At 46.7% G+C, this 25790-nt stretch overlaps 4 protein-coding genes across 10 annotated transcripts in view; 1 reads left to right on the top strand and 3 right to left on the bottom strand.

The window, feature by feature from the left end:
- LOC108026650 (inner nuclear membrane protein Man1) overlaps nucleotides 1-25790 on the top strand; it is an 80463-nt gene that overhangs the window by 29102 nt on the left and 25571 nt on the right. The window lies entirely within an intron of this gene.
- Nucleotides 56-3181, bottom strand: LOC108026842 (oxysterol-binding protein-related protein 2). The gene is made up of 9 exons (XM_017098020.3): nucleotides 2970-3181; nucleotides 2655-2884; nucleotides 2371-2591; nucleotides 1553-1811; nucleotides 1301-1498; nucleotides 1039-1240; nucleotides 852-977; nucleotides 569-792; nucleotides 56-512 (listed from the first exon to the last, which is right to left on the bottom strand). Exons 2-9 carry the CDS (start codon nucleotides 2687-2689, stop codon nucleotides 410-412), a joined length of 1368 nt encoding a protein of 455 aa, XP_016953509.1. The 5' UTR covers nucleotides 2690-2884; nucleotides 2970-3181; the 3' UTR covers nucleotides 56-409.
- LOC108026668 (obscurin) lies at nucleotides 3531-22767 on the bottom strand. 6 transcript variants are annotated; one of them, XM_050887781.1, is made up of 39 exons: nucleotides 22387-22767; nucleotides 21298-21419; nucleotides 21102-21233; nucleotides 20859-21029; nucleotides 20638-20803; nucleotides 19357-19449; nucleotides 18352-19218; nucleotides 17079-18306; nucleotides 16252-16563; nucleotides 16029-16185; nucleotides 15879-15964; nucleotides 15687-15822; nucleotides 15442-15626; nucleotides 14821-15381; nucleotides 13769-14629; nucleotides 13605-13710; nucleotides 13368-13549; nucleotides 13122-13196; nucleotides 12316-12482; nucleotides 12138-12252; nucleotides 11840-12079; nucleotides 11418-11786; nucleotides 11097-11353; nucleotides 10827-11038; nucleotides 10635-10774; nucleotides 10380-10572; nucleotides 9328-10320; nucleotides 8845-9146; nucleotides 8607-8788; nucleotides 8376-8545; nucleotides 8177-8317; nucleotides 7938-8123; nucleotides 7639-7876; nucleotides 6994-7575; nucleotides 6230-6930; nucleotides 6015-6147; nucleotides 4299-5950; nucleotides 3879-3984; nucleotides 3531-3817 (listed from the first exon to the last, which is right to left on the bottom strand). In XM_050887781.1, the coding sequence occupies exons 1-39, from the start codon at nucleotides 22393-22395 to the stop codon at nucleotides 3677-3679; spliced, it is 12669 nt and encodes a 4222-aa protein (XP_050743738.1). In that variant the 5' UTR covers nucleotides 22396-22767; the 3' UTR covers nucleotides 3531-3676. The 6 variants fall into 6 exon arrangements, with proteins under 6 accessions (XP_050743738.1, XP_050743739.1, XP_043948227.1 ...); XM_050887782.1 differs by lacking the exon at nucleotides 13122-13196; XM_044092292.2 differs by having other exon boundaries at nucleotides 17958-19218; nucleotides 22387-22766.
- LOC108026565 (synaptic vesicle 2-related protein) lies at nucleotides 23415-25760 on the bottom strand. The gene is made up of 9 exons (XM_017097516.3): nucleotides 25494-25760; nucleotides 25216-25415; nucleotides 24902-25158; nucleotides 24720-24844; nucleotides 24598-24661; nucleotides 24405-24530; nucleotides 24275-24346; nucleotides 23826-24220; nucleotides 23415-23760 (listed from the first exon to the last, which is right to left on the bottom strand). The coding sequence occupies exons 2-9, from the start codon at nucleotides 25325-25327 to the stop codon at nucleotides 23475-23477; spliced, it is 1437 nt and encodes a 478-aa protein (XP_016953005.1). The 5' UTR covers nucleotides 25328-25415; nucleotides 25494-25760; the 3' UTR covers nucleotides 23415-23474.

The following is a 25790-nucleotide window of genomic DNA, read 5'->3' as shown; positions in this document are numbered from 1 at the left end:
ATGGACATACGGGGATCTTACCTTTGTCGTTCATAATAAAGATCAACTCGGCATATGCATTATAGCGCAACAAATAACTGAATAACATTTTAATATCTTCGTATGGAATCGTCACGATTTAACAACTATTTATACACATACACAAAGACTACTAAAAGTAAGCGATCAACTAAATGTTTTCATGGATGCTTGTGCGCGACTTGATTGACTAGAGGTCAATAGCCCAACCAGGTACAATCACATGATGTTAATGCATACACGTGATTGTAGCCAACGGAGGGAAATGGAAAGTTATGTGTGCCAATCATTAGTACCAAGTACAATTATCCAGTTATTAGCGGTTCCTAAGTTTAAACAACTCGCAAACTTTTTACAAATATATATACTGTAAGCGTTCTACAAAATGTATCTAAAATATCGTATCGGTGTTCTCGTATTTGCGGTCCCAATAGCCTCCGCTATACAGCCAATCGTCGGTCTTGGTATAGGGGTTAGTTGCGTACTTAAACCACCTGGAATCGGGAGTACTTACTCAGCAATCTATTATAGGTTTATGAGTTTTCCTTACCTCGGAGTCCAGTCATCGCTGTTGGTGGACTTCCTTTGTTTGCGTGTGTTCCTTTGTTTCTCTTCGAGGCGTGTTTTCTCCTTGGCCGCGCCATCCAGGTTTCCTTCCTCTAAATGTAAAATATCAGGTCGCAGTCGAGAATCGGTAGGGCATAGAGTTAGCGGTGGTTTCATATCATTGTTCATGGCGTTAAGCTGCATTGCAAAATGCGTAAACTGGTAATACTGCAATATAGAAGGCGATGTAGTAAGCGGATCCTAAGATTCATGGGATGAAGTCCTACCTCTTCACAATTGGAAGGTCTGGGCTTACAGCTCCACAAAGTCGTGGAGTCGGGAATATCAATGGAGTATGCAGAATCGCTCTTTGGTATGTCACCCTCCTGCTCCAGAGGTGGGTAGCTGTCGTTCTAAAATGTAACAAATTTTGAGATACTTTTCGATGGTAACTCAAGAAAGTCTTACACTTACATCTTGAATGGATAGGCTGCGGAATGAGTTCAACTTAAAACTATTCAGCTTCGAGAACATTTTCTTAGGCGTTCCATTTGGCGACCCATCGTAATCGTCATTCTTCCTGGTTCCCTGCTTCAGATACTGAACGTAGGACTCGGCGGAACAGCATTTGATAAACTCGGTCCATTTGCCATACAGATAGTACAGGTTTGTTTCACTAAGGAGACCATTATCTTATGATTGCTTTCCACTCGACGTTAGTTGTGTGGAATCTTACCTGGAATCCTTTACAAAACCCTCAACCCGGTGCAGGTTTTTGGCTCCTGATCCGGCGGACTTGAAGGTGAGACTGGCCACATGACCAGTGGTATGATTGATGATCTCCATCTTGCCGTATTGCTCTATCCACAGCCTGCCCACAATAATGTTGTGGACGCAACAATTGACATTGGTCCAACTGTAGCTTTCGTTCCATCTGGAAATGCGTCATATTAGCCTATTCTTATAGACTATAAATAGTCAAACCTACTTTGGAAACTCAACGGTAACGGTTCCCTTGGGATTAACCTCAACACTCTTACCCCAAAACTTGATTTTCGGGTTAATTGTGCCGTGGAACCTAAAGTCCTTGGACTCTGCATGGAAGGCAGACACTGGAGGATGATGAGAGACCTGCTCGCATACAATTCGATAATCTCCCTTCTGCAGCTCGTACGTTTCACCAAGAAGAGGATTAAAAGGTTTTCCCAGGCGCTCCCAGTTTGAGGCTAATGCAGATACGGCAAAGGCTGAAAGATACATTGTTCATTATTAATAGTAGCATTGATGAACTGAGGAAGTCTCGAATGTCTGTTCTTGATATATTTCTGAGATGTATAGGTCTAAGCATTAGTTCAGTGAACCCAGTAAAACAAAACTCACCAAGAGATATTATTTGGGAACTTTCCAGAGCATTATCATTTAAAAATTTATACGACGTATAAAATATTTCTATTTGAAATTGCATATATATAGGAGTTTAAGCGGTCATTCAACCTCGTATATAGTAGAATCCACCACCAAAGATATAAAGCATTATTTGCGCACTTTCGGAAAGAATATCAGTTATGGGTTTATACGATATAGAATATTCTTATTTGAAAAGCATATATAGAACTGCTAACCACACACAAGTCATCGAATCGCCGGGTATCCATGGAACCCTATAGCAACATACAATGAATTTACCCTTGGAACTTTCCACAAAGTTAGGCTAGTCAATTATGGCGGGGGAACCCATAAGAACTTTCCGGATGAAAGGGCTTGTCAATTATAGGTAAGGCCACTATAACGCCCGATAAGACTCACCCGCCACGTATTTCATCCGGTCTGCCGGAGATTCCTGCTGGGCAGCCTCCGTCAGCAGTTGTGCGTACTCCATGTACTCGCAGAGTCTCTGGAGGAAGCTCAGCGGTTCGTTCAGCATGACCGGCATGGTGATCTTGCTCAGGTCCTTGCCGATGCAGTTCTTGAGAATGGCCCAGATACTGACCTCCTTGCGGGAAATCATCGGAGCCGGAAGCTCGGTTCTGCAGGCGATTAGATACGCAGTGAGTATCAGATCGGATGAGTAACCCGGAGGCACTACTCACCTCTCCACATGCTCTGAGCGGTCGCCCTCTGCCATTTTTGGAATGGAATCAAGTGCAGGCACACCCGAAATCTAATTGCTACCGTGTGTTACTGCGTTGCTGTGGGCTTAATTGATTGCCAGTTGACCCTCTGCTGCGGAGACGAATGGGTTTACACTTGGAAAGACATGTACGGAGTGGGGCGAGACGACGTGTGGCCAGCCCAAAGCCTCGAAGGGTTTAGTTGGGTTCTATAAACGAGATTAGCGGAGCACTCCGATTAAGCACACACCAGACTTCGTACGTATATGCGATCTTTCTGAACTGAGTGTATACCTTTTGTTCGCAGTCCCGATTTCGATGGATTGTAATCTTGTGACCGAGGTTTGTCACTCATTGATTTTTCTACGGCTAATGAACGCTGGGCATGCAGGTGTTGTGTAGGTGCTGAGATCTGGTTTACTTCGATTCACATTGTGACTAAACAGAATTTCCTATTGTACTAATTGAGGTGTTTGCGTGCTGTGTTGTACCTAGCACTTACTTTAAAAAATAAGCTTTGACGAAAATTTAATCAATAGTGATAAGAAAGCTTTGGATAGCTTTTGAGCAGCAAGCTTTACGCAGAGTCGTTTTTCCCTGAATCGATTTTTGATTTCGTTTTATTTCTGTGGGTGTGTTTACCTTTCGAATGCTACCTATACAATACACAGTGCTCCCTCTACAGAGAGAAAATCACTACTCGTACGAATGGATATATTATTTACTATCTCTAAGATACACATGAGTCACGATTATTTGTATTTATAAGATGGAAGGGCTCATCAAAGCCGCCAGTTCCCTTTATATTTATATCCTCATGTGAGGTTTGACATGTGTCAGAAATTTAAAAATAGGTTTATTGAATTCAAATATTTTCGTTTTAATTAACCAGATAATATGTATTTATATATATAGAATTTAGATGTTGTATAATTATTCATATTCCATATATACAAGAAATAAAAACAACATTCCCTTAACACTACTTCGGAACTAATTGACTAAAATGTTGTGAGCAGTTCCTCCTGGATGCTATTCGATCGAAGTAGTTGAGTAGGTGTGGGTCCGCCGGCGACCGTGTTCAGAACCTTGGATGACGTAGCCGAGGCGTTCTTTAGGTCATGGTACTCGTCGCAGAACGTCTGGTGGGCGAACGGAAATAGCATTAGGTTTGTTTTTCACACGAACCGTTCAATTTATTACCTTCAGACGGCTGCCCAAGAAGATGGCACGTTCACGCTTCCTAACCATGTAGTCGGAGGACATGAGCCACCTGTGCTCCAAGCAATCTTCGGTGTATGGGCGTTTTCTAAATGGTTTGTTGAAAGAAAAGTTGTCAGTTGTCAAGTAAAAAGCAATATCAATTATATATGACCCTGTTCCCAATCAGAAGACTGGGGTACGACAAACAGCCTTGCTCTTTCTCTTCTTATTTTTAGATTGATATTAATTTACAGAGTTACAATATGTTTTGAATTTGGAATTTGTTTTTCCAAAACATTGTTAATTCTGAATTTCAATAGATTTTAATTTTATTTTAAATTCTAAAAATCATCTGAGACTGTTAATGATTGATCTCCTAAGGAACCCATTTGATATCGCAAAGTCTGAAAGTGTACTCACGTGGGATGACGCTTGAAGAGGAGCATAATGAATCGCGTGGCCTCGGGAGTGACCTCCTTGAAGAGATTCTCGAACCGGTAGCGCACGAAGGAGATGTTCTGCTTGGTCTCGTACTCGTCGGCGCCGCGGAATGGACTGCATCCGGACAGGAGCAAGTAGGTCAGCGCTCCCAGCGACCAGATGTCGCTCTGCGGGAATATGGGCTCATCGTTGACCATCTCGGGCGGCTGGAAGTCCAGCGATCCGCAGGGCGTGACCTTCATGCCCAGCTTGTTGACCTTCTTGGCCGATCCGAAGTCGACCAGCTTCACCTGGATGGAGCGAACGGAGGCCATGACCACGTTGTCCGGCTGGATGTTCAGGTGGCAGTAGCCACGCCAGTGCAGGTACTGCAGGGCGTCCAGCAGCTGGGTCACCACAGTGGCCACCATCTGCTCGGAGTACTCGTGCCGGCTGCTGAAGTAGGTCAGCACATCGGCTCCCTGCAGCTTCTCCATCACGAAGATGGCAATGGGCACATTCAGGGGCTTGTAGGCACTGAACAGGGCCGGGATGCGTTCGTGGCGAAGCGTTTTGAAGTTGTCGAACTCGGCGACCACATTGTCCTCGTTCTCATCGGTCACCTCGAGGATCTTGGCCACCACCACCGTGTCGGTGGACTTCTGGATGCCCTTCACAATGGTGCTGAACTCGCCGCGGGCGATCTCCGATATGAAGCTGTACTTGTCGCTGACGGAGGAGTCGGTCACCCAGTTGGGCGGCTCGCGCTCGCAATGGTAGTCGGTGTGGACGCGCTCCTCCTCGGGAACCACCTGATGGCCGTTCTCGGTGAGCTGCTGTAAATGCTTCATGGCCTTGGTGATGTGGATCTTGGGGGCGTCTGCGCCCACCGTCGAGGCGCTCACCGGTATGCCCATCTCGCTCCAGCCGATGCGGTTTTTGGAGGCCAGGCGGAACTGGTAGTTGGTGTTGGGCTGCAGGTCGTGCAGCAGGTAGAACTCGTGGTCAATGTTATCGGCAACCGTAGTCCAGGCATCGCAGTTGCTCAACTTGTACTGCAGACTGTAGCAGAGGACGGTGGAGTGACCGTCATCTCGTGGCTGCTTCCAGCGGAGCAGGATCTCGGTTCCGCTGTTGGCGGAAATCTCCGGCGAGTCGGGGGCATCGGGCAGAGTGGCCACCACGATGCGGCATCGGGCCACAGTCTGGCCCACCTTGTTCCTGGCCACCACCTTGTAGACTCCCACATCGAAGTGCAGGGCCGGCTCGAAGCGCAGGATGGAGCGACCGTCCTCGTCCACCGATATCTTGATCCTCTTGCTCTCGGACAGGACCATGTCGTTCTTGAACCACTGCACACACGGCTTGGGATCACCCACGGCGAAGCAGTGGATGTGACTGGGCTGGTTTTCGGTTATGGCGATGGTCTGAGGCTTCTCGCGGAAGAAGGGCGGGTAGCCCTCCCGCTGGGTCTCGATCATGGCGTCCGCCTCGGTGTACTCATCCAGGCGGGGTCCCAGTTCCGTGCGCAGTCGGCGGATGGAGTAGGACTCGTTGGCCGCGTACATGCTGATGCGGCTGCGGGTGCGCTCGTCGTCGATCTCCTCGTCCATGATGTCGGTGAAGCGACGTCTCTCGCGGATCACGGGCAGCTGGACAGGAAGATAGCCCCTTTAATATGCCATCGCAAATAGATTGCTCTATCTTTTCACTCACCGACCAATCCACAGAATCGTTCAAGGCAAAGGAAGGCGATCGGCGATGGGCCACCTTCATGTATTCTCGCAACCTCACTGGGAAGTTGACATCGCGCAATTGAAGGAGGTAAGTATCTGGTCCATATTGGTAGCTAAGAAGGGTTGATAGTAGGGTTATATAACAAATACTATTAACAAGTAGCTTATTCTATTTTAGATGTAACTTATACTCACTGGCTCTCGGATTGAATCAGCCCCAGTTCGTAGTCGGGATGCAAGTACTTGGAAACCACCTCCTCGCGCTTGGCCCTGATTCGAGGCTCCGGCAGGGGCTCCGGGGTGTTCTCCGGCGTGTAGACGTGTCCCGGGGGATAGACCATCTTGGATGGGTGCTGGAAGCAGCCGCTGAGGCGACGCCTGCGGAAGTAGTTCTTGCAGGAGGCATTGGCATACCAGTCCCTGAAGTGGTCGTAGTAGTTGCGCAGACGATCGGTTCCGATCTGGTAGTCATGGTCGTATACCTGGCGATCGAGCATGAAGAACCAGGGATGCTTCAGAGCGGTCTTCACATCCATACGCTCCTCGGGACTGTACAGCAGCAGGCGGCTGATGAAGTCACGGCCATCGTCCGAGATGTGGGTCCAAATCTCGTCCTTGAAGTCCCAGCGACCCTCGCGAATCTTGGTCAGGGTTTCCCTGTCATCGATGCCCAGGAATGGATTGTGCCCTCCGAGCAGGATGTAGGTGATCAAGCCGACGGTCCACATGTCGTGGGAGAAGTTGACTCCCTCCTTGTTCACCACTTCGGGCGAAACGAACTCGGGCATGCCGTAGTCCAGGGTCGACAGGTTGTGCCTGTTGATTTTCCTCGACAAGCCGAAGTCAGATACCTTGATGAGATCACCGCCGACCACGGAGATCAGCAGGTCCTTGATCTGTAATTACAGAAGAGTGAGTTAATGGGAGGTTTGATTCTATAGTTAAGTAGAATCTCTTACTGTAAGACCCATGTGGCCCACGCCCATCTCGTGCATGTGCTCCAGGCCCCACAGAGTCTGCCTAATATAGTGGGCGATGTCTCGCTCCGTGTAATAGTCGCGTCGGAGGAGATTATCCCTGACCAGCTCTCCGCCAGCAGCCAGTTCCATGATGAGGGTGACACTGCGATCGGTGTCGTAGGCGTCATAGGGACGGATCAGGTTCTTGTGATTGAACGTGTTCATCATCTCCAGTTCGTTCAGCATGAATGGGCGCAACTCGGGTCGTCCGTACATGATCTTGGCTGCGTAATTATCTCCAGTGGAACGCTCCACAGCGTGATAGGTAATGCCCTGAGTTCCGCGACCCAGTTCATCTCCAATGTCGTACTTGTCCTGGTAGCGCAATTGCTTGGAGCGCACATACGGATGCCTGCCGTAGGTCTTGTAGATATACTGATCCTCGTTCTCCTCGATGTGCACCGTCACCGAGGTGCTTATGGAGCCAGCTATGTTCCTGGCACTGATGGAGTACAAGCCACCGTCCTTGATGATCGAGTCGTGGATCGAGAGCACGTAGATGTCCGGGTCATATGAGCTAATCTGTAAAATTAGTTCAAAAATTAAGTATGTCTTCTAATAAGCTTGTCTCTATCTTCACGTTACCTTAATCCGGGAAGAGTCGGCAATTGGCTTCCAGTCCTTGAACCAATGCACTTCTGGCAGCGGAATTCCCACCAATTTGGCCTCGATTCTTCCGTTCTTTCGGGCCATAATGAAGGTCTCATCGGGACGCTTCAGGAACCTCGGATGCTCGGCAATCTCCAGTCGCACCCGCTGCCTGGCCTCTCCATGTTCGTTTGTGGCCACAGCCTCATACCAGCCGACATCGCGATCCAGCATTCTATAGAGGATTACAATAGATCACAATGTAAAATAATTATGTTAGTCCCCGTAAAACTTACTTATTGATGAAGAGTGTGGCCTGCCCATTGCGAGTGTAGCTCTGATCGAATCTGCCACCCGATTCTATGATCATGTCATCAAAGTAGTAAGTCATCTTGGGCTTGGGATAGCCGTAGACGAACCACATCAGCTCCGTGTTGTGATCCTTGACTCCATAGCTGATGTCCTGTTCTCGCAGCAGGAATCTGTAATAAAATCAGTTATACATTTAACCGCAAGTGAAATGCTTTTAACTTACTGAGGAGCCTGTGCCAAGCCATCATGTGGAGGTCTCTCGATATCGAAGTCCTTGGGGAAGTAAGGCGAAGTTTCTGGCCTGAAGTCAGTGCCTGGTGGCAGGTAGGTATAAGTTTTTGGTGGATCTGGCACCAGCTTTTGCCTGCAATTCTCAATTAATTAAATTTTGAATAGAAAATAATTAAATGTCGTTTCCTTACCTGTAAGTTTGGGTATATGGGCTGGGATCGCTAACACCAAACTTGTTTTCGACTCGCACCCTGAAGCGATAATCCCTGAATGGTTCCAGATTACGGATATCACAGGCACAGCTGCGAACTCCCGTCCTCAGAGTACGCCAATCTCCCTCTGGCAAGTCCATCATTTCGACCTAACATATTAATTTAATTAATGTTCCGTGCTTCATGGGATTAGATATGTTTATAACTGACCTGGTAGGTGATCGGATAGCGAGGTGTCAAGGGCACCGAAGGATTCCAGGACAAGAGCAATCCGCGATCGGTCATGCGAGATATAATGGGACCCTCCGATAATGGCGGAGGGGCACCGGACTTCTTGTACTTCTTGAAATCGGTATACTGGTCTTCCAAGGGCTTCTGCTGACTATCCAGAGCTGCAATAGGAAAACCATTAAGTAGAGCTTATAGGAATCATATCGGTATAACTTACAGTCGTAGAACAGCTCGGCATGGCAAATATCATCTCCGTATGGGTTGAAAATGCGGCAGGAATAGCGTCCTACATCGTACTCGGTCACATTTTTGATGGTCAGCCTCAGGAGGCCATTCGGCTCAACATCAATCAAAAATCGGTCCGATGGGAAGAGCTTCTGGTCGTTCTTGAACCACTCGACTTCTGGTTCCGGATATCCGGTGGCACAGGCCGTGAACTTCGCAATCATGCCCTCGTAGATATCACAGTCGCCAATCTTCTTAAGGAATACTGGTGGCTCCGATCGCGTGTGCTTCTTACTGTGAAGCAATGATAGGTCGTTAGTTTAAAAGTTCAAAGTGTTTACTGTATTAAAGAATGCAGACCCTATCGAAAAACCAATCCTCAAATTTGTTGTTGCATACTTTTAGACACAATGATAATGGGATCCCAAAATCCCAAGGATTTAATGGGCCCGCTTTAATGTAATGTAATACTCACATCTCATTGACGATATCGAGACGTCCTTGGGTGATATCCTTGCCCTCCCTGTTGCTGGCGATGCACTTGTACACACCCTGGTCCCCTTTCTCGCAGTTGTTGACAATCAGCATGTGATGGTCGCCATCGTTCTTGATGCTGTACTTGTCCGACTTGTTAATGGGCTTGTCCTGGAAGTACCATACCAGATCCGGATAGGGAACACCGGAAACCGTCACGGGGATCTTGGCATTGTTGCCGAACACCTGCTGCTGATCGGATATCTTTTGGGTGAACACTGGTGGCTTGTAGACCTTCCTGACATTGGCATTACAGGCGGAAGAGTCCTCGCCCAGCGGATTGGCCAGCAGACAAGTGTAGTTTCCAGAGTCGGCGGCCTCGGCCGGCTTGATGGTCAATCCAATGTGCTTGCCATCGCAGGTCATCAGCAAGCGCTCGTTGGGAGTCAGAGTTACGCCATCCTTTGACCAAATCACCTCGGGCATTGGGTTCGAGATAAAAGGAGCCGAGAGCACCAGCTCCTGGCCCTCATCCGCATTCACATCCCGCAGAGCGGACACAAACTGAGGAGCCTCCTCGGTGGCGGTCTCATCAGCTTTGGGGGCCACATAGAGCTTAGCCTTTGAGGCGGTCGATCCCTCGGGGTTCTGAGCAATTACCTCATACAATCCCGAGTCACCGGGCACGGTCTTCTCGATAATCAGACTCGTACTCTTGTCCGGGTTCTCCACAATGGCAACGTGGCTTGGATCCGGCTGGATTTCGTGTCCGTTGTGGAACCACTGGAGTTTCGGCTTGGGGTTTCCAATCACCTTGATGTCCATCTTCACGGGGAAGCCCTCAATGCTGGAGGCATCCTGGAGCTCCGCCACAAATACTGGCTTCGACTCCTTGGGCACGATCTCCACCTTGGACACACCCTCGATCTCGCCGCCCTTGTTGACAATGAGGCACTTGTAGACTCCGGCATCCAGGGGCTGGGCAGAGTCGATGCTGAAAAAGATAAATCGGGCAATTAATACCAAACCATAATTAATATCTTGCACACTCACATTAAACCAATTTGGCCGTTGGGACTGTTGATGAAGTTAATCTCTGGACTTGGGCGCAGCAGCATGCCATCCTTGTACCACTTGACTTCTGGCGCAGGGAATCCAGTGACCTGTGCTTCCAATTTCAAAGGCTCGCCAACGACAACAATCTGGCTGGTAATGGGTTTCAGGAACTTAGGCTGCACCTCCTCAGCTAAAGGTTATCAAAATGGGATTACTACTGTTTGTTTAAAATATATTTTTTTGAGTTCTTACGTTTAACAGCCACCGCACACAGAGCCACCTTCTCGCCATGAGGATTGGATATAACTAGCTTGTAGGCTCCTGAATCATTGGGCTCGCAATGGTTGATCTCCAGCCTGACCAGGCCATCCGGATTGGTGGAAATCTTAACACTGAGGTAGGGAATTAGTATCTTCTGAGTAAAAATATAGTTTATGTGGCTACCTCTCGCTGGGCTTGACTTCGTCACCGTCCTTGAGCCACTGAACAGTGGGCAGAGGACTTCCGTCCACGCAGCACTCCAGGACCAGAGGTTCACCCTGCAGCACATCCAGAGCGTTGTCCAGCTTCTTCACAAAGCTGGGGGCGAGGGCCAGCAGAGCCAGCTTGAAGGGAGCCTTTGTCACTCCAATTTCATTGGTGGCCACACATGTGTACTGATGGATGAAACGCATTATAAAAGGACTCTTTTACATATATCTATTGGTATCTTACCGCTCCCACATCGTTTTCCCTGAATGTTTTGATGTCGAAAACACTCTCGATTTGGTCGGTGCCCTTCTTGGTGTCCTCCTTGGCGTACAGCTTATCCTTGCTGGGCTTGTTGACGGCTTCGTAGTTGATCGGCTTGTCGTCCTTGAACCATTCGATGGTGGGCAGCGGGACACCGTGCACCAGAACCTTCGTGGAGACAGGTCTGAAGTCGTGGATGCTCTGGCTCTCGGGCTGCACAATGAAGGTGGGTTTCTCCACTGCATAGAAAATAAATCTTATGTAAGAGGGTTTTTAAAATTATTTCCGGAGAGGAATGCCTACCCAGCACCGCCAAGTTGAAGTCTACAGTAGCCCTTCCCTCGCTGTTCGTGGCTGTGATGGTGTACTTGCCATCCTCGCTAGGGGAAACGGACTGGAAGACCAGTCGGTACTTGTCGGCATCCACATCCGCGATGACCTCGCAGTTCTCGTGGTTGCACAGGTTCTCATTGCCACGGGTCCAGGATACCTTGGGTTTGGGATTCGCCTGGACCAGAGCCTCGAAGCAAATGGTATCGCCCGGCAGGCACTTGGTGTCGTTCAGCCCGGAAATCTCAGGCTTGGCCAGCACATCAATCCATCCACTTGTGGCCAGCTCACCGTACTTGTTCTTCACCTTCAGTTCGTAGCGTCCGGAATCCTTAATCTCAGCTGCAATTAAATATATTTACATCCCTCATAGTTATATATAGGGCGTTCTATACCTTCCAAGATGTTCAGTGTGCAAGTGTACTGAACCAATCCATTCTCGGCGTCCTTCTTTACCACCTTCAGCTTGAGATTGTTGCTCTCCTTGACGGGCTGGCCATCCTTGAGCAAGACAATTTCAGGGGCAGGATCTGCGGTGAACACCACAGGCTCGGAGACCTTATCGCCCTTGTTGACCTTGATGTCCTTAAGTCCAGGTCCTTGTGTCAGGATGGGCTTGCGATATTCAGCGATACCTGTGGTACAGTAAAATGTGTCACTTCCTCCATCGACTACATCTTAAGAACTCCTTACCCGACAGAGTAAGATCTCCCTGATGCGACTTCTCGCCGCACTTGTTTTGCACAACCACCTTGTACTCTCCCGCATCCACCAGGTCAAGCGACTCCACCTCCAACTTGTAGTGATCCTATGAGATCAAAATAGGTATTTTTTAAAACGTTAGGAAAATAAACATTTAATGAGAACAAACCCCATCAACAGTGATAGCAGTGTGCTTATCGGGTGTAATTGGCTTTCCATCGTGGTACCAAATCGCCTCCGGCTTGGGAATTCCCGTGGCAATGACTTCATACTTCAGTGGCACACTTTCGTAGCTGTGCTGCTGGAAGACATCGACGTGGACGATTTCAGGAACAGCTATAAAGAAAGAGGTTATCAGTATCTGTTTCTTAAAAAGGTTTTCTTATAGTCTACTATTAGGTTTCTGTACAGAGTGCATATATCATTCGCGGGATTAGTTTCGGCAGTGCAGCACTTACAACATCTTCAATGTTTTATATCTTACAATATTCTCAAGTCATTCTTATAGGATTCCTATACATATAAGAACTTGATTACCCTTCCCAATGCATCCCATGCCAAGTGGGTGAATTTGAAGTCCATTTACAAATTTCCAACATGGCACTTTGTGGTTTCCCCCATGATCGTGCATTCATCAAATTCAGACCTCTTAAAGAATCATTTCCTTCAAGATGCTTGCAGATATTCGCGTTTCTTACACTTTGTTATTAATTGTCGTTTGATTTAGATTGTCTGTACAGTTTGGTGTTAAGTGTTTTGTTAAGTGTGATATGAAATGTATTTGATATGTACAATGGGCGTGCATGTGAAAAATATTGCGAAATGTTCGCGGTTATTTGTCATATTCAAGGTTAATTAGTTTATATTTAGAATTATTTCGTTTCGTTCTCATTCATCGCATTTCCCAAGTATTTTTAGTTTGGTTTTATTTATTGCTTAATTGATGCATATGCTTTGAAAATGGTTTTGGTTTACCCCCTTCTTCAGGTTCTTCGGTCGTCGCAATCATAGTTTTTGTTACGGTCTGTCCCAGAGACAAAGCGTCGCTAGCTGCATCAGAATTTCACATGGAGATATGGGAGATTAGGTTTAATGATATTTCTGAGGAGTCAGGATTCCAAAAGTATTTATGCTTTTTTAAAAAGGTACAGTCTCTTTGCTGATAGTCCGTCTGCTGTTCGACTTTGTTTGAGAACCTAGTGCAATATCTTATTGACTTACTTAAAACAGCAACCTTGCAGGTTGAGGTGGTCTCGCCAATAAAGTTGGTGGCCTTCATCTCATAGGTTCCCGCATCCTCGGTTCTAGCCAGATTCAAAGTGAGATAGTAGTTCTCAATGCGCTGCGTATCCCGTGAGATCTTAATGCGAGCGTCCTCATAGATTTCATGGCCGTCCTTGAACCTAAATAAAAAACCAGTTTAGTTAATGGATAAGAAGAGACTTATGTTTGGATTACCATTTGATTTTGGCCTCTGGTTCACTGTATACTTCCACCTCCAGGGTGAAGGACTTGCCCTCCTGGACTTCAATGTTCTTCAGTCCCCGTTTGACCTTGGGTTTGCCTGGTCATAGAGTCACGATTAGTCAGATTTCCTATACTGATGCCCTCTAGCTACTCACAATTGACGGTCACCACGCAGTTGTCCTCCAGTTTTCCATAGTCGTTCATGATCTTGCAGGTGTAGTTGCCCTGCATGTTGGTGGCCACCTGGTTCATGATCAGCTTGAAGTCATTGCCCTGCTCCACGTGACGGAAATCGTTGCGCTTCTCATCGATTTCGATGCCGTCAATGTACCACTTGACATGCGGACGAGGATAGGCGTCCACGCCCACCACCAGCTCCACATTGGTGTCGCCCTCGGCCACGGTGATATTCTTCAACTTGTGGGTGAACTCGGGAGTGCACTTGATGAGCAGCTGAGTGGAGCTGGTGTCAGATCCGTGTTCATTGGTGGCCTTCACGGTGTACTTTCCGGCGTCCACACGAGTGGCTCCGGTGATCTTCAGAGTGTAGGCATTGCCATCACTGCTGACCGTGTACTTAGAATCGGTTATCTTGATCTCCGTTTCGTCGTGGTACCAAGTCAGCTTGGCCTCCGGATAGGCATCAATGCGCACCGTCATCTGGACGTGCTCCTTCTCCCCGTGGATGTACTCGCTCTCGAAGTGCTTGACAACCACCGGCTTCGACTTCACCGTGCAGCTCCAGTACTCCGAGGTCTGGCTGAGGTCGTTGGTGGCCTTGATGGAGTAGTTGCCCGCCTGGGACAGCTTGATCTCCTTCACCTCCACGACGACCTTCTCCAGACTCTTGCCAATGGAACTCGAGGAGATCTTGACGTTGCTCTCGGCTGTCACGTCCTTGCCATTGTTGGTCACCTGGACAGTGGGTTGCGGGAAGCCCTCCACTTCGATTTCCATCTTAATGGTCTCGCCGGCCGAGCAAGTAATGTCCGTGATTTTCTTGATTTTGGGAGGAGCTTAAAGGATGTTAAAAGTTAGTTGATAGGATATAAATATAAAAAATATATATAAATATAAGATAGATCTATAATGTATTAAAAGAACATCGGCAATTCCAGTAAACTTTAAATATGATCCAAAAACAAATTAATGCAATAGAATAACCCTTAACTCGAATCAACAATTTATGGAGACTTTGGGTTATTACCTTTAACCACCAGGCTTATGCTCGACTCATCCTGGCCCAGTTCGTTGATGGCCTCAATGGTGTATTCTCCGGCGTCCGTAGTGTCTACGTTCTTGATCACCAGCGACATGCTCTCCTCATCCTCGTACATAAACTTGTGCCTGTCGTCCACCTGGATGACCTCACCGTCGTGCTTCCACTGCACCGCCGGCTTCGGGAAGCCCTTGCATTGGAGCTCCAGAATGGCCGAGCCGCCGATGCTGGCGTTGGCCTCGCGGTGCTCGATCACCAGGGTGGGCTTCTCTGGCTCCCGGTTGAGGGTCTGAATGGCACCCTGAACCGAGAGCTCGGCACTGCACGAGATGTTGCCGGTGGAGGTTTGAGCAACGCAGGTGTAGATGCCCGCATCCTCGGGCTTCACGTGCTGGAAGACCAGGGCCAGGGAGTCCTCATCTTCGCCAAAGAGCACCTTGAAGCGCTCCTCGGGATCGAACTCCTCGCCATTTCGCTTCCACTGAAAGACTGGCTTCTCTCCAGCTGGCAGAATTTGTCCGCTCAGTGCTCCAAAAGGATTCTTATCCTCTACAAAGGTTTAAAATGTAAGAAAACTATTTTGGTATTACAACAAATAACATTACTTACCCACTGTGGTGGCTACAGCTTCGCAGCTGGCTTCACCGAATTTGTTCGTGGCCTTGCACGAGTAGGTTCCACTGTCGGTCTTCTGCACATCGGCAATCACCAGCTCATAGAAACCCAGATAGTCCTTGTCCCGAATAATTTGGATCCTGTCATTGGTCTCAAGGATTTCCTTTTCATCCTTGTAGCTAAGGAATGCCAAAGCCAGGTTTATCTTAAGGTTTGTTCAAACTCGGTTTCAAACTTACAATTTAACCCTCGGCTTGGGATCTCCTTTGATCTTGATCATGAAACGGAAGAGAGTGTTCTCGATCATCTCAGCATCTTTCAGGCTAACCAGGAAAGCTGGCTCTGTATTGGTCTTCGTTTCATCATGGCCGGGAGCTGTATGGGTATTATATTAGTTAACTTTTGTGTAAAACTCCATTTAGAAGGCTTACCTTGACCAACAGCTAGCTGTGCCGAAACAGTTGTTGTTTCTGATGCCGACTGGGCCCTAATGGTATAGGTTCCTGCATCAGTCTCACTGGAAACACATCGAGAATCATGTAAGTATTATTAAGGTCACATAAAAGTAAGCCATTACCCACCTGCAGTTCTTGATGTCCAAGCGGTAAGAATTCATTGGAGCAGCGGTTTGGGTGATTCTGTCAGCCAAACGGTCGTCCAAGGGCTTATTGTCCTTCAGCCAGGTAACCAGTCCAGGCTGATCCTTGAATTGGATCTCAAAATGCGCGGTCTCTCCAGCTGTTTTTATAGGAATTTATGTCTCTTCGAATATGATCATTAAGGTAATATATCAAATGAACGTACGGTCCACTTGGACGCTCTTCAGCATCTTGACCACCACGGGCTTGTCGACGGAGCGAAGGGGTCGATCCTCTTGGAGACGAGATGACGAACGAATACCGGCACGTGATTCTGCCACCGAATAGGAGGCTCGACTTTCGGCACGGCTTTCGGCGCGACTTGCAGCCCGACTTTCTGTCCTTCCAGTGGCCAAAAGAGACGATCGAGCTTCGACCTTGTCAACGGAACTGCGATCTCGCCTGGAACTTATGCCATACTGCGAGCGCTCTACGGTGCTATCGTAGGAGGTCCCTCGGTCGTAGTCCCGCGATTTGGCTTTACGGAGGGCGAGGTTCGAAGGCAAGAAAGTATGTTTAATACATATGTCAAAAGTGGTAATGATCATAAATTTGAATTCTTGGGGTGCTCCTGGAATCTCCAGATAAACTCTAGAGACTCTTAATTTAAACAAGGAACTAGCGTGGATTGGAAGAAATAGGATTGAATATAGGAAAACAGGTAGACACATATAGAGTGTTAATTATCAAGAAAATGTTGTGTGTAAACGTTGAAAGGTATATATTGTAGAACACAGTTATTTACGAGTAACTCAACAGATTTATGTGTAGATGATAGACGTGAAATACATGAAGCTGAAGACAAGGACTTCGCTTACAAGGAGTCTTATGAAGTTACACTGAAAGATCAGTGTTATTCCAGTTCTTTGATAGTTACGTAGTTACATCCCAGACATTGAGTTTAACAGACATTCAACACGGGCATCCGACGGTGGACTTAAGGACCGGTCAATACATAACTAAATCGGACCGATCGGCCGAGGGACAACTTACTTTCATAGCGACGTGTTGAAGCCCTCGAGTAGCCAGAATAATAATCATCCATACCACCGACGCTTTGGCCCCTGGCTTCAAAATCGGCACTTGGCTCTCTGAAATCGTCAGCAATAGACTCAGTATATTCGCCTTCAAGCTCAAAGATATTAACGGGCTCCTCTACGATCTCGTAAATGGGTCGTTTCTTAACGGGCGGGGTGAAAATGTGCAAGAAATCGCGGGCCTTGGCCTTCTGAACAGTGTCTTGGGCATAATTGGTCGAGTCCTTTGACTTGAGCACCGTGCTCTTGATGCTGCGAATCTTCTGCTTGGCATTGCGAAGCGATGTGTCCGACGAGGCGGCATCGTAGATGCCCTCGAAGAAGTTCTGGGTCTTCTGCTCTAGACTCTCAGTATGGACTAGGACCCGCTTGATGGTCGGCGGCGGCGGGGGCGGCGGTGAGGGGGGGCGTGCCTTGACAATTAGTATCTCGATGGTGGTCTCGTAAGCGATTAGTGGAAGCGGTTGGAAGAAGCCGGGCATGCGCGTGAAGTTTGGCGGAATGGGCGGCGGCGGGGGTCCAGATTGCTGCAGGTACTGGTTGGCCCCGCCGCGATCGCCGGCGATGTTAGCCAGCCGGTTATTCCAGATGGTTAGTGAAGCGTGATCGGTTATGTTAGCGGTGTAGCCCTGCTGGCGGCCCTGGCCCTGCGATCCCCCCGGAGGGGCGGTGTCGCCATCCCGAAGGGACTCGCTGTAGCCAACGATGTCTTTCAGCTCGATGGGCTTGTGCTTGGTTACCACAACGGGGTTATCGCTTTCTACGGGTCGGTATACTTGGATCATTGGAATCGAGTATGGTGACGGTTCTCGCTGGGGGTCTTCGGCTTGCTTACCAGCTAAGGAGGTCTCTTCTGCGACTAATATCTCCTCTTGGAACTGACTAGACTGGCTTGATTCGATTACGGTTGACCTGGTCTCGGTTACGGTTACGACTGGAGCTTCGACTTCCTTGGAATGCGAAGCTGGCGAGGGCTCTACTTTTTTGACTTCCTTGAGAGGAGGGGAGACCCGAACGGGCTCGGGCTGCGGCGGAGTTACCTCCTTTGCAGAGGTAGCAACCACTTGGGGCTGTGGTGAAGGAACTATCTCCTTTGCAGGAGACGTAACCACTTGAGGTTGTGGTGGAGGAGTAGCAACCTTTACTGGAGTAATCTCCTTCGGTGGAGGCGGAGGAGTAGCAACCTTTACAGGAGTAATCTCCTTCGGGGCAGGCGGAGGAGTGGGTACCTTCACAGGGGTAACTTCCTTCACTGGAGCTTGTGCCGGAGGAGGAGGAGACACCACCTTGGAGGGCACCTCTTTACGTACTTCCGAACTTGTTTTGATTTGCGAGCTAGTGATCTGGACCGATTCGGTCTTTGTGGACGATGACTTGGAAGACTGCTGCTTCTTGTACAGCTCGATGGCCTCCTGCTCCAGCCTCAGCAGCTCCTGCTGTTCGTGCTGAAGACGCTCCTTGGTCTCCTTGCTCAGGAAGTAGTTCTCTGCCACATCAGAGGGTCGGACGCTGAGATTCGGATCGTGGGCCTCGGCCCTTTGCGGAAGATGTAGGATTAGCTCACTTTCGGAGGCGATTTGCGATTGGTCGACCTTCAGGTCATCGGCATTGTGCTCCTGCAACGTGACGTCCTGGTTGATGTGGCTGGAGATCTCGTTGAACCAGGTCAAGTGAGAGGACTCCGAGCCATGGGGCTTTATGGTTATGGGTAAGAAGGAGTTAGCCTCGGGCGTTTTCAGACTCAGCTGAATTTGTTTCTCGTCGGCTCTGTGCTCGATGTTGCAGAGTGGAAGCTTGACGATGTTTTGCAAAATAAATACGGATCTGTTCTCGGATATCTTCCGGACCTTGGTCACCAAAATGCGCGACTTGAACAGGAAGCAGTAGCGATCGTGCGACTTGCCCTCCTTGTCGAGCACGTTGCACCAGTCGTGGAGGAGCAGGCGCCCCAACTTGTAGATGTTGCCCCGACAGCCCTCGATGCTGGAAAGAAACCTATTGTCGTACGCTCTACTGGGCACACTAAGCATTAACTCTAAGGCCCTCTCCAAGTCTTTAACGTTCTCTTTCAAGCTTAGCGAGTACTTAATAAAGTCCTGCGAAAACAAACATTAATTGAGGTCTTTAGCAAGCCGCATGATTAGCTCGAGGGGATTAGCTTAATTAGGTGATTAGGGCGATCAAGGAGTTGGCGGATTAGCACTAGACACGGGTATACGGATATGTCGGCAAACCTTGAACAAAAGTTGGTAGTCGTTTATTCTCTGGATGGGCAGTTTGAGGTGTTCTGAAAGAGATTTGTCGTCCCCAAGCTGTTTCGAAAGTTCCTGCAAGTCAGAAATGAACAGGTCTTTAGTTCAGATACAAACAGTCCGATACATTGCAAGGTCGCTGGATCTCCAGAGTTCGAATGTATTGGGAAATGAATAATAATATTTATCGTTAGTCGCTGGTCCGGTGGTTTTCTGCATCCGTTGAATTCGCGCCCGTCTAACGAACTTATACGTTCGAGATCTCGCTCTCTCGCTTTGGGGTTATTTTTGGAACGGTGTTTAAAAATTTATCACTTGTTGCAAAAACGGATACGTGTGCGTGCGTCGGTGAATGATTTTCTATATGCTTGTACTTCGGTTTGGAAAGCCATACACATACTCGTATGTGTATACCAAATACATATTCGAATATTAGTATTCAATGTTTGTTCAGATATATTTTTATTCACTCTCTGTGCCCTGTGTTCATATTCACCAACTACGAATATTCACTGCTGAACCAATTTCGAAATGAACAAGTAGAAGTGAACTCATTAAAGTCAATGTTACAATATTTTTGCCACAAGATATATATTCAAACACTTTTAGATGTGAGGTCGAAATATGTGGGCTGAAGAAAAAATTGTTCACATCTATATATTTATAAATGTATACGTATTAGCGTATCTTTTAATAAATATCTTCTCGCACAGTAAAATTTCGGAAATGTTGCATAACGGGCGAAGCGTCACAAGTATTCACGGATTTATTTGAAGAATGCCCTTGTCCAGCGATTTATTGCTCCGCCATGGAGTCACTCCATGTCAAAAGGAGGTGGGTGAATGAAAGGCCTTTCTGCCATTACACCGACTTGGGGGAAAAGTTCTTTGCAGTTCAAGGGGTCAAACTGGGTCAAAACAGTGGGCTGTACCAATTAAAGGCTAGATAACTTCAAGTACCTAAAGCGAAACGGTTACGTATATGAATAATTAGCACGACACGACCGCGAACACTACTCGGAAGCAACTGAAAACTGCAAAAGCTTTAGAATTGAAAAGCGTCTGCCTTTAAAAATAAACTGATATTCTCGCACATAGCGTACGCATAATATTCGAAGACGATTCCAACATTCTGCTCAGCTTCGAAATGTATTCAATTCTCTATTATTTTTGATTTCTTTCCACAATTCTTGCAATTAATAAGGAACAAATACTTTGTCTGCCACGTTGTCCTGTCTATTTCGACGAATTTATTGACACTTACTTGAAAGTACTTTTTGGCATCGGGACTTGAGGTCAAGTAGTCCTGCGCCAAGGGCTCATTTTGGCAGTAAACCACATGCTTGTCAAAGTCCCTTTCCAGGCGCAAAAAGGTTTTGGCCACCATACTGGGCTGGTTACTATAGCACTTCAGGCCTTCCTTCAGCACGCTGAAATGTCAAGTGTTAGAGTCCTTCCTTTCTTCATAGATCCTTGTAATCTTACTTATTGTGAAACTCGGCTATCTGCAGGAAATTACAGAATATAATGTCCTTGTTGTCCCGCACAGACCTTGGCACCACCGGCTTGTCAATGCCCTTTATGTACTTCTCTACCACGTGGAGCAGATCCCTGGAGAACTCCTCCTCAGTTTCAACCAGCTCCCTGAGAATGGTCCTACAATATCGATTATCAAAGGGCTAGGATTACCAGTTCTCCTAAGCGTATTTGATCAACTGAAAATCTTACATTTTTCTAAACTCAGCATCTCCACTTTCCTTGCCATTCGAGCTACTCATTGTGGGATTAAATTCTAGAATTTCAATGGGTACCCAGCCCTCCTTGGGGGAGTCCCCGCTGTCGAACATTCTAACAAAGCATCTGCAAAAAGGTTTTGACTGCTCAAAGGGTCTGTCGTTGACGGTTTTCGGGGGCAAACACGTACCTTGATTTTTCGGAGGCCTTTGAACTGATTAGTTCGACCAGATCTCCGCGAGAAACGCTGATTTCGTCGGAGGCCATCGACTGAGCCTGATAGTCCCGGCTCACGAATACAATATCCGCAACCTGTTGGGTAAAACCGACATTGTATCTTTATCTTTACTTCCAATAAGCCTTCATGTTTAGCCACAAACACACATTTCTGTCAGCCATTTTCGTTATTTGTCGCGGAAAGATCTCCTCCTTCTCAGTGCCCGAAGGGTTTATGCAATTTTCCCGATATTTCCAAATGATCACCAACACTTATCGATTGGTGCTCATAACACTTTCAGTTCGGCGTACACAAACAAAAGTGGCTGTGCAATATTTAGCTCGTTAGCTGAAAGTCTATTTTGCGTTGACATAGACACGCGGGCTCGGCTATTTATTTCGATGTCCAATTTTACTGAGTGTAAAGCTTGTGCGGCCGAATCAGCTGATTTTCTCCCTCGAACAGGGTTCTTCACTTCGGGCCAATGATCCGAGACCACAGTAAAACCATCCGAACATAACTTTCAACCTTTCGACATCCCTCTCGAATTTTTCGAAAATATTTTCATGAGCGTAGGATCAGATTTTGTTATTATTGTATTGTTTTTGCACCGATCATTTTCCGCACTACAACTCTATATTACAGCGAAATATTTTCAAAAAATAATTTCAACTTTGAATCACTGGGTTATTAATGACTATTAGTATGCTTATTATAAACTCATTTTTGAAACCGAAATTTGTATCAATTTGTAACAACTTCATTTTATAAATATGATTTATTTTACTTTGATATTTTAAAGGATATTGATGGTTCACTTGTATCCCTGTTTAATACACTTTCATACCAGGGATTTCAAGAAGTCCTGCTGCCATAAACTCCAGATAGTTTTGCTTGGCAAGGACCAGCACTGTCGAACTTTCCGCTCATTGTATGTATCGCACACACTTATGAGGGGGACTTTGGTATCTACATCTGGTTGCCCAAATGTATTAATAAGTAAATTTGGCACATGTTCATACACCGATTTATGTGTTCACTTTTTGGACACGCATAACTTACGGCATCCATTTCGGCTGACTAGATGATTCGGTGTCACTCGATTAACTCCACACACTTCGTTAATTATCGCACATTGGCACGTATTCGAAAATGTATTGCATAACTAATTACTGGGAGCGATTTCGATTCTTATTTCCTATAATTTGCACAGGATTTTCAGCATGATTGGGTCGAAGGGTCGCTCGTTGTAACGCTAGTTTTGCAGGCGCTCGCATTCGTTTGTCATAATCCAATCGTCGAAGAATTTTGCAAGGGCCAGGCCAAACTCACAGACCGATTCGAAAGTGGAATAGGTTTAAATTTAAACTTTGGTCGCGTGAAAAATAATAGCTACTGCGTGCGGATACCAATGATTTTAACTGCATCCCGACAACTGTACGACTGATCGATATTCGCTGATCACAACAAAAGCTCCCCTCGGAAAATCGTTTCACAATTTAAAAATAATGCACATGCACCTCGGCATCCGAAATACAAGCAAGCCGTCTAAAAGTTTATAGCTGTCACAGGAGTGCATATAGATTTCGGCACCCGAGAGTAGTGCGCCTGCATACATATTTAATTAAGTATTATAAAATATATACCCCCGAAGTTTATTTATACGTGCCCATACGTTATGTTTATGTTCTCAAATAATGACTTTTATAATTAATTTGCAAGTGCATTTCCTGCTGTCAGCCGAAATGAAATCATAAATGATGCCAAACGCCGACACTCGTATAAATTTGGGGGCAAATTGGCTTTACAAAGTACAAATGCTGATGATTATTAGTCACTACTTGGGCTGGGGATTTCAGAGAAGCACATAGTTAATAGATTTCCCTTTGCAAAACTAAGTACTTAGGCTAAGGCTGAGCTAAAGCTCTTCGCTTCAGAGCTTTGCTACTTCTTCGAAAAAACTAAAACATCTAAATTTTAGTTCTCACCACCAGCAAACAATTGAATTCTATTCTAGAGCAGATTACTAGCCCGCAACGGGCGAAGCCTAAAACTAGGCAAGCCTATTGGAATCCCCAAAACTGCACAAATTCATCTAAGGATATAACCTTTAATAATAATATTGTATGGTAATAATAAGCCTATGGTAATCAGTGATAGCCAACATTTTCCCTGGGCAAAAAAGCGCAGGCTATGGAAGCCATGAGGCCTACCAAGGCATAGGTGGACATGGCCTGAACCTTGGATGAATCCATCAAAACCTGCGCCACAAAGGGGGTTAACATGGCGCCCAGTCTGGCCAGCACGGAGCAACCTGAAACCCCCACGGATCTCAAGGCGGCGGGATATATCTCCGGAGTGTACACGTAGATGGCTTGGAAAATGCCAGATATCGTTCCTCGAGCAATGAAAAGGGTGAGGGAAGTTGAAAAGCGACTGCGAAGGATAATATACATTATTTTGAATTCCAACTTAAGTATGTTTAATATAGCACTCCCTACCTTGTGACCGACATCAGCACCAAAGTGCAGAGAACAAGCACCAAGTATTGCAGAACTATGGTTTTTTTCTTGCCAAACAGCTTGATCACCTTGATGGTTATTAGTATGCCCGGGAATTCGGACAGGGTAATCCACAGCAGGTCCATGAAATCGGAGGTCATAAAGGTCACGCACTCATTTGGATTGTTCTCCTTGTTCCTGGCCACCAGAAGCTCGGTTGTGACCAGGACCAAGCCGTAGTAGCAAAAGGCCGAGGCCAGCCAGATAAACCACAGCAACATGGTGGTCCGGTACAGATTCGAACCGAGCAGGGATCTGAAGCTCTCTGTTGAGCTGGGCTCCTCATCGGCCATCAAGCGCCCCATCAGCATGTGGCGCTTGTTGTTGTGAGCTATCTGAAATCCAGGGTTCTAGACTTATATTTAATATACTTTAATATAAATATTCACCTGTTCCAGAACTTTAATAGCCTTGTCATTGTGCCCATTGTACGAGTAGTAGCGAGCGGATTCGCTGAGCCACTGTAGGTGGTTGTAAATTAAAATAATGAAAAGTATTTTAGCGATAACTATAACTTACTGGTGATAAAATTGTAAATATTAGTAGGGGTGTAGCTGACAGAGCCAAGAGCCCTCGCCATCCGTAGTAAGGGTAGACCACCAGGGCCAGGACAACTTCAAAGCAGGCTCCCAAAGCCCAAAAACACTGAAAAACATTTTACACCGGATAAATTAAAAGAGTTTTATACACACCACCTAAGGTAGGTACTCACATCCATTAGCACTACGCACTTTCCCTTGTGTTTGGTGGGCAGAAACTCCGCATACAAGGTGACACTTCGTGTGAAAGAAAGTCGGTTACGTGAGGAATTTCTTAGGCAATGGAATTACTCACGACTGTGGAACGCAGCCGATTGCAAACCCCACCAGCCCTCTCAGGGTTAAAAGCCAGGCGTAGCTGGGAGCCACTGAGCTTAGTATACTGTATAGGACTAGTAATACTCCAAACAAAGTGAGGGCCTGAAAATCTAATACTTTAACCAGATAAAAACCTCTTCGCAGTCGCATAACTCTTACCGACTTTCGGCCGTATCTGTTGCTCAGCTGAGTCCAAAAACTAGAGCTCAACATCATGCCCAGAAACACAATGGTTGTGACCGAAGCCTGCTGGAACTTTGTGACATTCCACTCGCAGAACAAAGCTGGACCGAGAATGCTCAAGATGGCCATTTCCATGGAGTCGGACATCCAGCACAGGCCCACCAAAAGCGACAGCTTGACGTGAAACCAACCGAAACCGAAGGCATTGATCGCCTGCTGCACAGTGTAGGTATCTGTAAGATAGGTCTTTGCTTACCAAAGTACGTGACTTAACCCAGTTGGGCACTCACCATCCGGATTTATAGATACAGTCTTGAGCTCTAGGGTGGATGAGTGGTTCTCCCTTTGGGGAAAACTCCCCACAGAAGGAAGAGCCACCGCCTCGTTGTTAAGATAGTACATTTTGCGATCTAGCAGCACTTATGAAAGTTACTTCGTGCTGCTGGGAGCACTGAACTGCCCCTCCCGAAGTTTAAAAATCTTTATATACCTGAAATGTGGAAATAAAAACACGAATTGTTACTGTTACGCTGTATACACATTAGATGTACGTATAAGTTTAAACTACCTCTTTCGGTGGTGAGGAAAGTCACTTCCACATTTAAGTGTACGATTTATGTCTTCGCATGTAGATACACAAAGTTTGAACCATTTGATTCAAACATAACCGAGTAAGCTATCCATTATTTAATTTGAAATGGAACAAGCCAGTACTTTAGGTGCTTTAATAACAAACCACAACCTTTCCTCAGCACTTTCTTTTCCCAAATAAGAAACTGAAAATCAGATGTAATGTAAACAACACGCACACAGCCACAGTGAATTCTCTGAGCTGGAGAAAGGTAACGACTGAAGACTGTCTTCA

This window comes from Drosophila biarmipes, chromosome 2R (assembly GCF_025231255.1).
Source record: "Drosophila biarmipes strain raj3 chromosome 2R, RU_DBia_V1.1, whole genome shotgun sequence".
Taxonomy (NCBI): domain Eukaryota; kingdom Metazoa; phylum Arthropoda; class Insecta; order Diptera; family Drosophilidae; genus Drosophila; species Drosophila biarmipes.
This window is presented reverse-complemented; position numbering and strand designations above follow the sequence as displayed.

Coding starts and splice junctions, on each gene's coding strand:
- LOC108026842 (XM_017098020.3), bottom strand. CDS start 2,689: ATGGCAGAGGGCGACCGCTCAGAGCATGTGGAGAG. Junction 1,499..1,552: donor GTTACCGTTGAGTTTCCAAA/GTAGGTTTGACT, acceptor ACGCATTTCCAG/ATGGAACGAAAGCTACAGTT. Junction 978..1,038: donor GCAGCCTATCCATTCAAGAT/GTAAGTGTAAGA, acceptor GTTACATTTTAG/AACGACAGCTACCCACCTCT.
- LOC108026668 (XM_050887781.1), bottom strand. Junction 12,253..12,315: donor CTGCTATCACTGTTGATGGG/GTTTGTTCTCAT, acceptor TTGATCTCATAG/GATCACTACAAGTTGGAGGT. Junction 6,148..6,229: donor CTGATTCAATCCGAGAGCCA/GTGAGTATAAGT, acceptor AACCCTTCTTAG/CTACCAATATGGACCAGATA.
- LOC108026565 (XM_017097516.3), bottom strand. CDS start 25,327: ATGTACTATCTTAACAACGAGGCGGTGGCTCTTCCTTCTGTGGGGAGT. Junction 24,662..24,719: donor ATCGGCTGCGTTCCACAGTC/GTGAGTAATTCC, acceptor TTTCACACGAAG/TGTCACCTTGTATGCGGAGT. Junction 23,761..23,825: donor GTGCTGATGTCGGTCACAAG/GTAGGGAGTGCT, acceptor TATCCTTCGCAG/TCGCTTTTCAACTTCCCTCA.